The 17432-nt window shown below is 41.1% G+C and overlaps 1 protein-coding gene across 3 annotated transcripts in view; it reads right to left on the bottom strand.

The window, feature by feature from the left end:
• ROBO1 (roundabout guidance receptor 1) overlaps positions 1-17432 on the bottom strand; it is a 1035646-nt gene that overhangs the window by 513055 nt on the left and 505159 nt on the right. For all 3 annotated transcript variants that reach the window (XM_006136943.4, XM_075909735.1, XM_075909745.1), the window contains exon 3: positions 10513-10596. In XM_006136943.4, coding sequence (XP_006137005.1) covers positions 10513-10596 — 84 coding nt within the window. The remainder of the gene's footprint in view (positions 1-10512; positions 10597-17432) is intronic.

Here is a 17432-nt window from a genome sequence, read left to right as displayed (position 1 = left end):
ACATACACTATTGGAGGAAATAATTACCACTGCCTGTTTTGATTTGGGGATCCTCAAAATTCCTGATGAGATTACTGACAAGTAGCTCATTCAAGCAATCACAGGATCTTTCATTAGAAAAGTGTTTTATCAGTGACAATTTAGAATAAAGCTGTATATTTTTATTGATATGAGACAATAGGACACAACATGTTTTTTTTAGTGCTTCTTTTTCACATTTGGAATGTTACCTTGTTTAATTAAAGCTCCTAATTCGAACTACCAATACTCCTGCAATGAGGAGTAACGGTATTTCGAATTAGGTGCTTTAATTCAAACTACCTAGCCCGCGCCGCTTGTAGCCGCGGGCAGGTAGTTTGAACTACCAGGCATTTAAAAATGGTGATGCCTGGGAACATGCAAATGAAGCCCGGGATATTTACATCCCGGGCTTCATTTGCAAGTTTGAATGACTACATTAGCAACTCTAGTTTGAACTAGGGTGGCAGTGTAGACATACCATATCTGATGAGCCAGAAGCAAGTCTTTGGGAACATACGCCATTGTAGCAAGAATGAATTGTAGATAAAGACGAAAACACATAAACAATTCTGTTTACCCTAATGTACTGATCACGTAAACAGGACCAGAGAACAAACAGAACTAGATCAGAACCAGATTGATAACTAACAGCTAAGCCCTACATCAGCATGTAATGAGTAAGACCTGGAAATTTCCAAACTGTCAAACAAGGCAGGAAAACTGTATTTAAGGCTGCCGCAGGGTATGTCTACTCTACCCCGCTAGTTCGAACTAGCGGGGGTAATGTAGTCATCCGCACTTGCAAATGAAGCCCAAGATTTGAATTTCCCGGGCTTCATTTGCATGAAGCCAGCCGGCGCCATTTTTAAATGCCGGCTAGTTAGGACTCTGTGCCGCGCGGCTACACGCGGCACGGACTGGCTAGTTCGGATTAGGCTTCTAATCCGAACTAGCTGTATGCCTCGTGGAACGCCTCGTGGAAAAATGAACTTTGATAGCAGCCTTCAACTTCCTGAAGGGAGGTTCCAAAGAGAATGAAGAGAGGCTGTTCTCAGTAGTGATGGGTAGCAGAACAAGGAGCAATGATCTTAGGTTACAGTGGGGGAAGTCTAGGTTCGATATTAGGAAAAAATATTTCACTAGGAGGGTGGTAAAGCACTGGAATGGGTTACCTAGGGAAGTGGTAGAATCTCTATCCCTAGAGGTTTTTAAGTCCTGGCTTGACAAAGCCCTGGGTGGGTTGATTTAGTGGGGCTTTGTTCTGCTTTGGGTAGGGGTTTGGACTGAATGACTTCCTGAAGCCTCTTCCAGTCCTATGATTTTATGATTCTAAGAAGAATCTGGAGTTGCTGTGTTTATATGTAAGGTTCACTAACTACCCAGTATAGCTCCTCCTTTAAAGCTGCATGCAGTGTTTTAATACTTGTGGGTGATGGTTCCACTTGTTTGGGCTTGTAATCATGCAATTTGCAAGGATCACAAAGAAGCTGGGTTTTGTAAAACATTTTGAAAGTGTGAGCTTGGAGTCTCCTGAGGAAGAGCCTTGGAATTCATGCTTCTGTGCATCTCTAGCCTACCAAATGGTGATTGTTTGATATGTAGTGCAAATATTAAAAGTACTCATGTTAAAAAAAAAACAGCTTTGACATAGGAATTCAATGTGATATGTAGTTTGTTCTTAAACTACTATACACAAGTAAGATATTCACTGCTATGAAAAACCAAAATGTTTCATGGTATTATCTGAATTTAGTAAATTACTTTTAATCTCTCTTTCCTTCTCATCTTTTTCTAACACCTAAATAAGATGACCAGTTCAGTCATTATTATTCAATGATTCTTTGTATACAAGGTGTTTCCTGATTTCCAGGGCCGACTTAACCATTAGGCACAGTAGGCACAGTGCCAAGGCCCACAATACTTTTAGGGGCCCACAAAAATGTTTTAATTTCTTTTAAAATCAGAAGAAAAAAAATGAACTTTTAGGGTTGAAGAAAATGTTTTCATTTTTTTCTCACATCAGAAAAAAATGAAACTTTTAGGGCCCATGAACATCTATTAAATTTTGCCTAAAACAGAAAAAAATAAAATGTTGAAGTATTTAAAGTTATATCAAAAATAATTTTTAATATTTTTTTTATGGAGGAAGGGGACCACAAAGGCAAAAGTGCGTAGGGCCCACGAAAGTCATAATGCTGATTTCTTTCTTAAGCTGTACTTATGTATAAATCTTAGAGTACACCTAACAGTCTTGGAGTAAAGCAAATGGCTAATTTAAGCATAATGTGACAAACCATGGTGAGATACTAGTGCTAATGCCATTTTACCATCTCAAGTGGCATCCCATAATCTGTTGGCTCACTGGCTTGTACTAGCACTTGAACAATATTCTACTCTCCTACACACAATTGTAAATTGTTCTGTATATTAAATTCACTAAACTCTAAGCAACTTTTGATGACAAATTTGAACTGCTTTCGGTGGACATGATGGAAGGCTCATTGAATTAAATGGAAAGGCCCCCATTGACTTCAGTAGACTTTGGATCAGGCTTCAGTAAAATATGATGTGGCAATTAGAGTGCAACAAAAAACAGTGAAGAAAATGACATAGCTGAAGGCCAAGAAACTCTTTCAAAAAATTCTCTTTCATGGTTTCTTTAATTGTTCTGATGACTACCAGAAAAGTGAATTACTGAAAATTATGAGGCTTTGGTGTTACTTCTCAAACAATAAGCTGTCCTGCAGCAAAAAAGGAACAACAGGAAAAGGAAATTGTACATAATCTGTTTCGATAAAGAGTGACAGTGATATGGGATCTGACTAATGATTTAATTAAAAGTGATTGTTAAAACCAGACACAGTCATGATCTAATCTTGTTTTCGTTTTCATTTAATTTAAAAGAAAAATTGACTGGGAGTCTAGGAGGCGATTATTTTTCTTATTATTCAATATATGTTACTATTGTAATAGATTATTCTATTACTCCCTTTTACATACAGGCAGTCCCTGGGTTACGTACAAGATAGGGACTGTAGGTTTGTTCTTAAGTTGAATCTGTATGTAAGTCGGAACTGGCGTCCAGATTCAGCCACTGCTGAAACAGACCAGCGGCTGACTACAGGAAGCCCGAGGCAGAGTTGCTCTGCTCCGGGCTTCCTGGAATCAGCCTCTGATCAGTTTCAACAGGCTGAATCTGGACCCCAGTTCCGACTTAGGGTATGTCTACACTACCCCCCTAGTTCAAACTAGGGGGGGTAATGTAGTCATATGGAGTTGCAAATGAAGCCCGGGATTTGAATTTCCCGGGCATCATTTGCATAAAGCCGGCCGGTGCCATTTTTAAATGCTGGCTAGGTCGGACCCCGTGCCGCGCGGCTACACGCGGCACGGACTAGCTAGTTTGGATTAGGCTTCCTAATCCGAACTAGCTGTTCACCTCGTTCCACATTCCACGAGGCATACAGCTAGTTCGGATAGGAAGCCTAATCCAAACTAGCTAGTCCATGCCGTGTGTAGCCGCGCGGCATGGGGTGAGACCTAGCCGGCATTTAAAAATGGCGCTGGCCGGCTTTATGCAAATGAAGCCCGGGAAATTCAAATCCCGGGCTTCATTTGTAACTCCGTATGACTACATGACCCCCCCCCTAGTTCGAACTAGGGGGGTAGTGTAGACATACCCTTACATACAGATTCATCTTAAGAACCCCAGGCATCCCCAAGTCAGCTGCTGCTGAAACTGATCAGCGGCTGATTCCAGGAAGCCTGGGGCAGAGCAACTCTGCCTCGGGCTTCCTGTAGTCAGCCGCTGGTCAGTTTCTGGAGCAACACAGCAGCACCCCAGCTGCTCTGCCCCAGGCGTCCTGATTCAGCCGCTGCTGAAACTGACCAGCAGCAGCTGAATCAGGATGCTTGGGGCAGAGCAGCTGGGGTGCTGCCGGGTTGGTCAAGTAGCACCCAGAGCGGTGCTGTGGGACCAACCGGCAGCGCCCCAGCTGCTCTACCACAGGCGTCCGGAGAAAAGCCTAGTCTGCCGGGCGGGGGGCGTACTAGCTGTGCCCCCCCCCCAGCAGACCAGGGAGACACGGGCGGCGGGACCGAGACGTGCCGTGGTCCCACCGCCCGGGTCCTCGGCGGCTTTTCTCCCCATCTCCCTGGTCTGCTGGGGGGAGTCCCCCCCCAGAAGACCAGGGAGAAGCGGAGCAAAGCCGCGGAGCACACGGGCAGCGGGACAGCCCAGACGCGCCGCGGCTGTCCCGCTGCCAGCATCCTCCGCGGCTTTGCTCCCTGTCTCCCTGGTCTGCTGGGGGCGTTACCCCCCCAGCAGACCAGGGAGACGCGGAGCAGCTTTTCTCGCCCCGGAGTACGCGGGCGGCGGGACCGCGGCACATCTGGGCATCCCGCCGCTCCCGTCCTCCGGGGCGAGAAAAGTCCCGTTCATAACTGCGGATCCGACATAAGTCGGATCTGCATAACTCGGGGACTGCCTGTATATACTTTATGAATCCATGTTAAAAAAAGAATAAATATCAAGATCAATCAAGAAACTCGGGTGATTCCTGAGTACAGTTATTGTAAGGGTAAGAATACTTGCAGGGTATGTCTACACAGCAAAATTATTTCGAAATAACAGCTTTCTGTAATAACTTTACTAGCATCTACATAGCCAAACTGCTATTTCAAAATTAATTCAAAATAGCGGAGCACTTATTTTGAATTTGGTAAACCTCATTCCACGAGGAATAACGCCAAATTCGAAATAGCTATTTCAAAATAAGTGCTGTATAGACACACATATCGAAATAGGGGGCCTCCAGCCTTCCCAGGGTGCCCTAGTGGCCACTCCAGCCTCAACCAAGAACACTCCTCTCCCTCTCCCCACCCCAGAGCCCTTAAAGGGGTTGACTCTGGCCACAGTGCCTGTGCCAGCTCCAAGCCTGCCAGCCCAGAGCCAGCAGTCACTGCCCCTGACCCAGTGGCCCCAAAACATGAGCCAGCAAGCCACTGGCAGCCATCCCTCCACCACTCCCCAAGAGCAATCCGCCAGCTCCCAGGAGCCTGCTAGGGCCCAGAGAAGGTGGGCATCTTCCTGGTCCAGAGTGGAAATCATGGACCTTATTCAGGTTTGGGGGGAGGGGGTGCCCCCAATGTCCATGATCTCCCCTAGATGGAGGAACGCAGCCATCTATGGCAGAATAGCTGCCAGCCTGGCCACCAAAGAACCCATGTGAACCCGGGAGCAGGTCTGCATGAAAATCAAGTTGGTCCGGTGAGACCCCCAAACCTGAGTCCTGAGCTTCCCCTCCCGCTTCTTCCCTTTACTTCCCCTTTCCAGCTCCCTCCCCCCAGGTTTCTCCCTCCCCTCTCCTACCCTCAGTTCCACCCCAGTTTCGGTCAATAAAGAGAGTTTGTTTGTGGCAAGAAATGTGTTTTTATTTGACATCAGGAAGGGGAGTTAAGGAGGGGTAAGTGAAAGGACGTGAGGGAGGAATGAGGCACAAGCCCCCAGTGGGGCAGACCAGTGAGGCTCTTAGTGCTCTTCAGGGTGGAAACTCTCCTGCAGGGCCTCCTGGATACTGACAGCCCCCCGATGGACCTCCGGGATGGTAGCCTGCAGAAAGTGCAGCCAGGCTCACAGCAACGCATCCACAAGAAGCACCAGAGTGCCCAGTGGCAGCTCTGGCTCCATGTTGCAGAGTGCTGTACTGTCCCGAGTGAGGGCAACCAGAGTATGCAGAGACAAAATGCTTTGCTTTCCCTCATCGAGGCAGGCAAGCAAGCAGGAAAAGCTGAGAACCAGCTGTCCGCGGGTGGGGGGATCCCTTTAAGCACAGGCCTCAGATAGCCTCAGGCAGCAGCTACACAAAGTAACTCCTGACCTGATGCCCTGCCTGACCTGGTTCCCGCCAGCCTTAAATGCAATTTAGCATCCACTCAGTGTGGATGTGCTATCCTGAAAGTGAAAAATCTCAAACAAAAATATCTTGACTGACTCAATGCATTTAAAAATGGCACTTTTCAAAACAGGTGGACAGCAGCTAGGAGACGGGAAACCCATACTCTTCCAATAACAAGGAGACAGGGCAAAATAAGAAAATGGAAGGGACACACAGCAATCCTTTGAAACACCAAAGAACAAGGAGGGTGGAGAGAAAAGGAGGAAAAACATGTGGCTGAATTTGGCCTGTAAGAGCAGTTCAAGGAAGTTGTGAAATCAGGGCTAAATAACTTCATGCATAATAAAAATGCATGGAAAGTTTCTTTAAAAATAAAAAATAAATATCGCTAATGAGGAGTAGTGAACCTTATCTGAAAAGAAATGGTTTCATATAATGTTAATTTAACAAGTCATCATACCAGTCTCTCCAGCACAAACTATATTCTATGAACTGTTAAATGATCCCCAATATTTATGTCACAGCTGATTAAACAGGAATATGCTATTTCCCAGGATATAAGGCATGATCATACTTTAATAACACACTGCACTAAAATACTAGAAATTGCTTTCAGACATTTATTAGATGGAGAAAATAGCCTTGGCTTATACTATTTTAGTATGGTCCCTCTTCCCTATAAACGAATAGGTAATAATTACTAATTATTATTGAGTTAGAGGCTATTATTATTGACTTCCATCTCTGCTACTTTTGACACCATTCCCATATCATATGATTTCCTTCTTGAAATCTTATGCTCACTCATAATAGTTCATGAATTTCCTTTTATCTCACTGATGTTTCTTCAGCATCTTGTTTCATGGATTTTCCTCATACTTCCTGGCTACATCTATACTGGCATGATTTTCCGGAAATGCTTTTAACGGAAAAGTTTTCCGTTAAAAGTATTTCCGGAAAAGAGCGTCTAGATTGGCAGGACGCTTTTATGCAAAAGCACTTTTTGCGGAAAAGCGTCCGTGGCCAATCTAGACGCAGTTTTCTGGAAAGAAGCCCCGATCACAAAAATGGCGATCGGGGCTTTTTTTGTGGAAAACATTACTGTGCTGTCTACACTGGCCCTTTTGCGCAAAAGTCTTTCTGAAAAAGACTTCTGCCCGAACGGGAGCAGCATAGTATTTCCGGAAAAGCACTGACGATCTTACATGAGATCGTCAGTGCTTTTCCGGAAATTCAAGCGGCCAGTGTAGACAGCTGGCAAGTTTTTCCACAAAAGCAGATGATTTTGTGGAAAAACTTGCCAGTCTAGACACAGCTCCTCTGTTTTTCAGCTGAAAATCCAGAGGGCTCCATTCTTGTCTCCTTTTTGACCCTCTATGGATTTGTGTGATGTTATTCTGAAACATGGCTTTATACTGATGACTCAAGGATTTACCTCTCCACTCTAAGCACTGCCAGTTCAAACCAAAACCTTATCTTGTCTCTCTGACATCTCCTCACCTAAGTGTGCAGCTATCACTTTCAGCTCAACATTACCAACTTGAGCTTTTAACTCTTTTTGTGATCATCAACAACATTTTCCCAGTTACTCCAGTCCATAAGCTGGGCATCATCTTTGATTCCACTGTCTTTCTAGACCCATATAGTCAGCTTCTCCAAGCCTTGCTACTGTTTCCTACATGATACCACTGAGGCCTACCTCATCTCTTTTTTAGTTAGACAGTGAAAATGATCATCCAGGCCCTCATTATCTGTCTGTTGCAGTCTCTTTCTGAATCCAAGTCTCATACTTTTCAGGTGAGTGTTCTAGCCACTGAGTTAAGGGGTATTCTAGGGTGGGTTGCTCTCTATCTGTCTTGCTGACCCTATTCCATTTTGGATAAATACTTATTTACTGTTGCAGGGATGGTCCCCTGCCCACTAGGCTTCCCTTCTCTCTGTCTCCCTCTAAATATTCAATTATTTATACAAAATAGAACAACTGCAACAGGAGAGTTTGAGACCCACCTCAGAACAGGCAATGGCCCAGTGGTTAGGGTACACATCTAGGAGTAGGGAGACCTGTTTGAAGCCCCTGCTCCTAAGATAGGATGGATTCAAAACTGAGTCTACTGCCTTCAGGTGAGTGCTCTGACTTCTAGGATATTGAATATGCGGGGGGAAGGGGCACTACTATCCCCTTTTTGGTTTTGTGAATGATGCCTGAGGATGTGTTTGCATAGGGATTAAAGGCCCACGGCATAGCCATATGCTGCCTTGGGCTTGCGGGGCTAAAAACAGCTGTGTAGACATTTGGCACATACAGGTGCCTCAGTTCTGGGACCTTTCACCCCCATATAAAGACCTTTCACCCCTTTAGTCCCTTTGTGAATTGCCTTCATTACCGCATTTCCTTTGCTTTTATTTTTTTTAAATAGTTACAAATGCCCCCCAATCAAAATGAAACTTTTTTCAACCTAAAACAATTTTTCTGAAAATTCAATTCACGAAACAAACAAACAAACAAACAAACAAACAAACAAAAAACCCTGAAAAAGCTGGTTTTGGTTTAATTTGAAAGTATTATTTTTGACTTGTCAGAATTGCCAGATAACTTAAAAAATCAGTTACTCACACAGCTCTATTCATGCATACAACTGTGTTTGTGAAATGCTTGGATACCATGGTAATGGGAGCTGAATGTGTACTTAATAATTGGCCCAATAATAATTCTTTGCAATGAAATGTTCTGCTAATGTGATTTGCAGGTCTGTAGCTTGAAGGTATTTATTAATATAATATCATATGTATTACAAAGCAGTAATAATTAGCCTCAGTTTGCTATTGTTTGATAGTCTTCATCATAGGAGCTTAGTGTTTTACACACAAGTGTAAATATTCTGTAGTATTATTTCACCTGTTTTGCAGATGAGGAAACTGAGGAATAGAGAAGCTAAGGACCATCATTTTAAAGGCACATAGGCACCTAATTCTCATTGGTAGTAAGAAGGATTGGGCACCTAAGTACTTTTAAAAATCTGTCCGTAAGTGACTAATCTATGGACCCAGAGCAAGGCAGTGGCAGACGCTGAAGCAGAACCCAGGAATTGCAATTCTTAGTGCTGTGATCTAGACTCTAAATGTGCACTTCTAATTAGTGTAAAATATTATTTAGCATATCTTAATTCATTATGCTACAATAGACTAGCACAGTGTAATTTACCAGAAGTGTGTCTACTCTGGTACATTTGCAGAGTGTAAACATGCCTTCAACTACACATATCCACCAGTCAGGAGTGGAATAATAATAGTGTCCTGCAGGGTATAATGGTATATAGAATGGAAAACCTGCAAGGATGTTATAGCCATTCTACATGTTTTTATTTAATTTAGTTTCTGTACCTTGAGGAGATTGGTGACTAATTATATTATCTTGCTTTTTCCCTTTTTCAAAAGAAAGTATTTCAGAAAAGTATGCAAAGATAGCTTTACACCTAATATTGCTGTACATAAGTGATTGCTTGGGACAAGTAATACAAGCAGTAATAATTGGAAGTGTTATTGAATAAATATATTTGAAGTTTTATTAATGATAGTTTATTATTCTCTTTCTTACCCCACCTTGCTCTCTATGTGTCTTTCATAGATTAAATTTTATTTTAAAATATTCGAGTTGCTATTTTGGAGTTACCTAATTACAAGCCAAGTACACAGGATAAGGCATTTCACTATTAGTCCATACCTAAACACAGTTAAATGTGTAACTCACTCATTTCCCCATCATCTCTTCCCACTCCCCAACCCAAAAGTGACTTAGCAAAAATTCAAAGAAAAAACATATATCTGATTTTCATATTTCTCAGATAATAATTTAGGGTTATAGTATGCCATCCTGACTAATGCTGAGTCATCTAAGAGAAATACAAATGGGCTACATTTAGAATTACTATGTGTTTACACCACTGTAACTGACATACATCTGGCTCCACAGGATTACTCTGCAGTAAGGCACCATTCAGTGTGAATAAGGGTAGCAGAATTGGACCCTTCAGTGATTTCTACTCTTCTGCACTCAGTGGTGCTGCTTTATCTTCTGCCTTCCTGACCTGACAGGCAAACATGTTTCTTTGAAGAATAAGAAGTTATGCAAAACAAAAGTCAGAGAAACTTCTCTAATCATCGTGGGGTTTTTATTTTCAATTTGAGTATATTTTGTTTCTCTTTTTAACAAGTGAACTCATGGAAAAAGAATGTCAGTCTGCAGAGCAAATTATCTGGGAATGAACTCTTTTTGTTAAGCAATAGCTTACACAGTCTATAAGAGATTTTTGCTATATTCCTCTTACCCCCAGTAATGCAAAGGATCACAAATGTATAAACAATCTGAACCTACCAAAAGAAAAAACAGGAGTGAAGACAGTTGTCTTGTGTATTCAGACTGCACCGCTGAATCCAAACATTATCTACAAATTGGTATGAATGCTGACTTTCTATGATGAGGATAGCCCGGTAGCAGAGATGGCAAAAGTATTGCATGGAGATGGCAATGGAAGATGCAGGTGCAAAAGTGTGAGCAATATGGAACTGTTAATATTTTTAAAAAGATAAACTCTACCTGTATAGCCCAGCGAATTGTCATCATTATCAGAGGTGGGAAGTGGCGTCCCGCTGTCGTTCCCCCTCTCTAGGTCATCAGAGTCTGTCGGAAACAACACCAGAGCTGCTGATGGGGTCACAGTAGTAACAGTAGTTGCCATTTCCATCAAAACATGTCCAGATACAAGTAAATCCACACATGACAGAAAGACACACAGTGACAACACACAGCATACATTATCCTTCCACAGCCTGTGTTGTGATAACCACTGTAACATCTTCAGTAACACTGCTTTTAGTTACCAAATTCCCTTTCTATTCTGTTTCCTTATTCCCCTAGTTTAATCTTTTTACTGCACCTTTTGCTCTTACTTCTCAGCTTGTGAAGTGCTTAGTCTACACTCAAAGAAACAGCCAGCACAGGCTGTGGTGAGCATATGGGGAAGAGAAGGCAGGGTAGTTGAATGCTAGCATTGCTAATTTTCTACCTTATTGTTAATCAAAGCTATTGACTGCGATCACTCCCATCATCGCTTCATCTCCTGGAAATTACAGACCCAGGGGACTTTACCTCTTTGTGGGGGAGGAGGAGGACAGTGTCTTGTCATAAAGGGGGTGGGGGAGAGGTTGATATAAGTTCCATACCTTCTTTGGAGGAGGGGGTAGGAGCCAGATCTCAACTATGAAAAGGCAACAGCTTATCATAATAAGAAAGAGATATATTTTCTAGACTGAGAATCACTTGAAAGAAACATATAATTTTAATGACATGTTAAAAAAAATCCCAGCCTAAAGAAATCAAGTTTAAATACTTTGTAAGATAAATCACTATTCTGAAATTTCACATAGTAAAATAATGAGTTAAAAAACCATAAAAAGCATGACACAAGGCCTGAAAATAAAATCACACAGCACAGTAGTTTCGCAATGCACAAAGAGATTCTCTGCTTTATCAATACCTTATGTCTTTATGCAAAACTTCATGAAACATAATATTAAACTGCATGCAGGTTTATTTCTATTGTCTCTATACAAATAGCAAATTGAAAAATATTAGCATTGGCTAAAAGTAATGACATATTGAATACATTGCTCTTTAGAAATGGGACCAGGTATGGAGTACAATCAGTTAATATTATACTTGGAATATAACTAGTACGATGGAAAGTATGTCTGACTATTGACTTACTGTTCCATTTTCTACTATAGGACTTGTTGACAGGTGTTTCATAATTACCTAAATATTTTAAAGACCTTGAACAAGAATGACATTTCTTACCTTTAAACATACTTCCTAGATTATTATATTCAGCAGATATTAATGACTGTCATGTAATAAGATTGGTACAGTTAACATTACACTTCTATCTGAAAATTTTGCTTATGTTATGAGAAAATACTTCTCATAGCTAAACTAGAAAAATGTTATTAAAATACTTTCTTTGTTACCTTAATATGTTTATTTTGTTGTTTGATATTATTTCTTAAATTTTTTTTGGTGGTGATAAAAAAGAATCTTTAAAGAGGAATTTAAAATATGAAATTCAAGATAAACTATTTAAGGGCATATATCTTTATGTTGGAAATCAATATAATTAAATTAATTTTCCCCATTATAGAAGCACATACTAATCCTTAAGGTAACATTTTTGAACTAATGTAAGTTCAGGTAGGTGCCCAAGTAAAAGCAACCTGATTCAGAGGTAGTGAGCATTGAATGAAGCAAAGGGGAAAGACCTTCTTTCCTAGTAATGCCAGAAAAAACAATCTTATATTTAGCAGATTTTTAAATCATAAGGCCATTTAAAAATCCAAGAATGAATATTATTCATCACCCCATTCTTTGTGAAACATGAACTTTTTTATTCAAATATTGGAGATTACTGTATGGTGATCAGTAAAATTCAATGTTCTGTACTGCAATGATCTGCTAAAGATATAGTTACACAACAGTCAGGCTGTGGTCAAGTATTGAACCAACAATCTGATGTTACGGGGAGTAAGCTGTTCAAATTAGGGGCCAAGTAGTAAGGAAGAGGCACATTAATTTTCTCCCAACTACCTGCTGATTTTCCATTCTTTCTCAGTGCCAATTCCTGACAGACCCTTTTCTCCTTTTTCCTTCTCCCTGAAAGCACAAAGCCCTTATGCTGCCATCCATCCTCCACCTCTCTGTCATCCCAAGAGCAAGCATGTCCTGCCTTCTGAGGTGTCATATGTTGTGGTGTACTCAGCAGAGCCATTTTAGAGAATGTTCCCAAGACCAGGCTGAGGTGAGAAGGCTTATAAGAAAGCCCTATTCAGAGTAGTCATCATTTTTCAGCATCAGCTGTAATACCTTTTATATTTTTAAATACGTGTTGGTTTTTAATTCAGTTTGAGCTGAATGTTATTCACATGTGTTTAGGCATATACCAAGATTAAGTATTGGGTGCATCCCAACTATAAATATTTTTATGTAAAATAAGTTGATATCTAATTTAAATTATCACCTATTATTCACCTTATAATAAGATGTTGGTTTCAAAATAGATTAGAACATGGCAGAAAGCAATGCTATTTTAGTCATTGTTTCCTAGCACTGGAAAAGGAATGTTTTCGTATGTCACAACACACATTATTTCAAAATGCATGACTATATTTACCAAAACAAATCAGTTTCTGTTTATATTTTCCAGCCGTATGGTCTAGCTTAAACAGTAGATAAAAGTTAAAAAAAAAAATTGCAGGGGAATGGAGAGATTTAAAATATCAACTATAACTGTAATGCCCCCGTAATGAAAAGGGTATATTAGAATTTCAATAAGCACACTTCTTTATTTTACTCCTATATATAGGGTTGCGGGATGATGGTAGTTCTTTTAAGCATTTGAAATGTATTAATTTAGTGTAAATTTTTGTTTTCATTATCAAGTTTGTGCTACAAAATTACTAGGCAACAATGTTAATTGACATTTTGAAGATGGCCATTAATAAAAGATTAGGCAAAAGCAAATGAATATAAATTACTATCAATATTAGAATTGTGTTCTACAAATTGGATCAATTTACATCGATTCCTTCCTACTAATCTAGAGGAATGCAGGGAAGAGGCATGAGAAAAAGTGCATTGAGTACACCAGACCTATATGTGGAATAACCAAAGTGTCATATATGTCATTTTGTAATAGTAAGGTACAAGATAAAGAAGTTAGTACACAAATTCTGTTTATAACTAAGCTACACCTAAAACATTGGTCTAGTTCATGATTCACTTGCCATATTAAATAAGGCACTGACATAGTATTAATCACTAATTATACAAAAGAGTTTCAGTTGTTCCAAAAGTACTATGATAGTTTGTCAGACCATCATAAAAAAGTGTCACTTTGTTTGAATGTAACCATTTTCAGGCCAATCCTGAGCTGGTGTAATTTGTCATACCTCCATGAATTTCAATGGAAAAGACAGTTTTCGCCAGCTGGACAATCTGCCTCTATCTGGAAGCTTCCTTTATGCATGTTTACACTGGTTGATTTCTGCTTTTCTAAGATGCGTGTAATATGTTGGTTTTGGGATAGGGGCTTGGGACCCTATCGAGATACACATAAATCAATAAATCAACTTTACAAATTCTTAGAGTGACCATTGTCTATCAGGTTAGTAGCACATTGCTCAAAATTATGTGAATGAGTAAAAAATGCCTGTAAAAAAAGTGACAGAAAAATTATCCAATAGGCACAACAGCCAGTTTTCAGATGAGGATTGATTGGTTTATTCCAGTAAAAGGGTTAGGACAAGATTTTGACTGAAGGCAATAGAGCTAATCTGATTTATACCAGATGAGGATCTGGCCCATTAAAACTATTCATGTCACAATAAAGCTTTTTAAAAAGGTAAGAACCATACATGAAGAAAATCCTGTTAGATGCAGAGGAGAGGAGACAATTTTAAACTTCTTTCCCTCTTTATTTTTAGTTTGCATTATAACACAAGCCAAAAAGTTTAAATTAATTATAAACAAAGGGAAATGTCCTGTTATATTAATGCCTGTTTTCAGCAAGCTATCCCTTTGCATCCTATTTTTTAAAATACTTGTACAATGGCTAATTGTAAGCGATAACAGCTTCATCGTATTCTCATCAGGCACTTATTTGTGCAGCAGTTGTTTTTCTTCTGGAAACAAATTCTTGTGTAGTCTCAAATTCTAAAAGTTCAAGCTGTATTTGCAAACAATTGGCATGGAGAGGAACACTATAAACATGTAATTATTCAGCAAATATTTCAGATAGAAGGATTTAAATTGCAGTATTTAGGGTTCTGTTGGGCTTTAAACATGAACTGCAGGAACACTTCTTAATATCTCCTAACCCATTTAATTGTCACCCTTCATCTTTCCCACCCCTTGACTTTTCTTAGCTGTTCTCCCCACCTTTTTACTTTGGCATTCACCAGTCTTAAATCTTATGAGCTGCACATCTGCTACCATTGCTTTCTCTTCCAGACAAAACTAGAGGTTACAACTATTCCAGCTAATTAAGTGGTGCTTGAAGTTAGTTAACAGGTGGTGGCCCCAGCTGCTTTAGTTGCAAAGCTATATAGACCCCCCTTCACTCTCCTGCATACGGCACCATGATTAATTAGGACAAAGAACCATGTGTTGGTGATGGACAAACATATTTAGAACAGCATTTCCTTCTCAAAGACAGCAAACAAGATTTCATCAGAAGATACAAAATAAATAGTCTAGTTGGTAATGTGCACCATAATCATCAAGACCATGTGCAGATTATGTTGGATGCATAAGAAATAGTGTGTTTTTAACTTTACTTTCTTTTGGGCTGTTAATATAACAAAACAAGCTCTCCCTCTTATCTCAGGATTTTTGTTTAACATTAACTAAAATTACTATATATTAAATATATTTCAAATGATAATTCTCTCAGTAATTAAAACTACTAATAATGATATTTAAAGAATATCAACTACAGCAGGGGCAGGCAAAACATGGCCTGCAAGCCACATTCAGCCAGCTAAGCCTTCAGATCCTACTCTCAGCCTGTCAGAACCCTCAGGCAGGCTCCCTGCCTGCCGCAGCCCCAGACTGCTCAAAGCGACTGGCTGCTGGGTTCATATTCCTGCGCTACATGTCCGAGTCAGGAGATTTCACCCCCTGTCTCCACCCCCAGCATAATTCTCACTGCTCACACAGTGCAGACAGGTACATGGCTTTTGCAGCCAGCCATGTTTAGTATCTTGGAGCTGCAGCAGGCAGGGTCCCACTTGGCTGCAGGCTGGAAGCCATTTAATTAAGCACCTTCCTCCTCCCAGCCAGAGTCTACATCTGCTCACCACCCTCTCATGCACCCCAACTCCCTGTCCCACCACCCAAACCTTCTGCCTCTCCTTTTCCCTCGATCCCAGGTCACAACTCCCTCCCAGACCTTCCATCCTCTTCTACACTCCTCCCAGGCCAGAATACTCTCCTGTACCATAACCCCTCCATGACCCTTAATCCCCTCTTTCACTTCACTAAATTCATCCTTAAGGAATGTCTCCACTCAAAATGTGTGTGCCTCTGCACCTGTCAGTTTCCCCCCAGGCTTTTGTTTAAATAAATCCTTTTAAATTTTATGTGCCAGCATCCAGGTCCCATTTTGATTAAGGTAGAACCCATCTCTCCTCTGTTGACTGCTCCTTCCGTTAGTGTCTGGTTCCTAATTATAACTCCCTCCTGCCAACACTGTTATCTCATCCTTGCCTTTAGACCTTATAGTTCCTTCTTATTTTTACTGGCTCTGTGTGTAAATAGGAAGTCAGGTTGGCAGTCGGTTTCTAGTGGAAGGCTCCAAGGATCTGTTCTATGGCCAGTTTTGTTCAACATCTTGCTTAATGACCTGGATGAGGGGATGGATTGCATCCTTAGCAAGTTTGCAGATGACACTAAGCTAGGGGGAGAGGTAGATATGCTGGAGGGCAGAGATAGGGTCCAGAGTGACCTAGACAAATTAGAGGATTGGACCAAAAGAAATCTGATGAGGTTCAATAAGGACAAGTGTAGAGTCCTGCACTTGGGACGGAAGAATCCCAAGCATTGTTACAGGCTGGGGACCGACTGGCTAAGTAGCAGTTCTGCAGAAAAGGACCTGGGGATTACAGTGGATGAAAAGCTGGATATGAGTCAATAGTGTGCCCTTGTAGCCAAGAAGGCTAATGGCATATTAGAGTGCATTAGGAGGAGCATTGCCAGCAGATCCAGAGAAGTCACTACTCCCCTTTATTCAGCTCTGGTGAGGCCACATCTGGAGTATTGTGTCCAGTTCTGGGCCCCCCACTATAGAAAGGATGTGGACGCATTGGAAAGGGTCCAATGGAGGGCAACCAAAATGATTAGGGGGCTGGAGCATATGACCCATGAGGAGAGGCTGAGGCTTATTTAGTTTGCAGAAGAGAAGAGTGAGGGGTGATTTGATTGCAGCCTTCAATTTCCTGAAGGGAGGTTCCAAAGAGGATGGAGAAAGGCTGTTCATAGTAGTGACGGATGGCAGAACAAGGAGCAATGGACTCAAGTTACAGTGGGAGAGGTCTAGGTTGGATATTAGGAAAAACGATTTCACTAGAAGTGTGGAGAAGCACTGGAATGAGTAACCTAGGGAGGTGGTGGAATCTCCATCTCTAGAGGTTTTTAAATCTTAGCTTGACAAAGCCCTGGCTGGGTTGATTTAGTTGAGATTGGTCCTGCCATGGGCAGAGGGCTGGACTTGATGACCTCCTGAGGTCTCTTCCAGCTCTATGATTCTATGCTACCATAGAAAGCCTAGATTTTTGTCTTTTGCCCACCAACCTAAATTTGTCCTCCAATCCTGTGCACCTGTGGGTAAGTCTGTGCAAAACTATTAGAAACTCAAGGTATTTCTTCAGCATACACTTCTAACCACCCTCTCCCTCTAGTAATACAGT

The sequence above is a fragment of the Pelodiscus sinensis genome, chromosome 1, assembly GCF_049634645.1.
Source record: "Pelodiscus sinensis isolate JC-2024 chromosome 1, ASM4963464v1, whole genome shotgun sequence".
Lineage (NCBI taxonomy): Eukaryota > Metazoa > Chordata > Testudines > Trionychidae > Pelodiscus > Pelodiscus sinensis.
The sequence above is the reverse complement of the archived record's forward strand: the minus strand, read 5'-3'. Positions and strand labels throughout refer to the sequence as shown.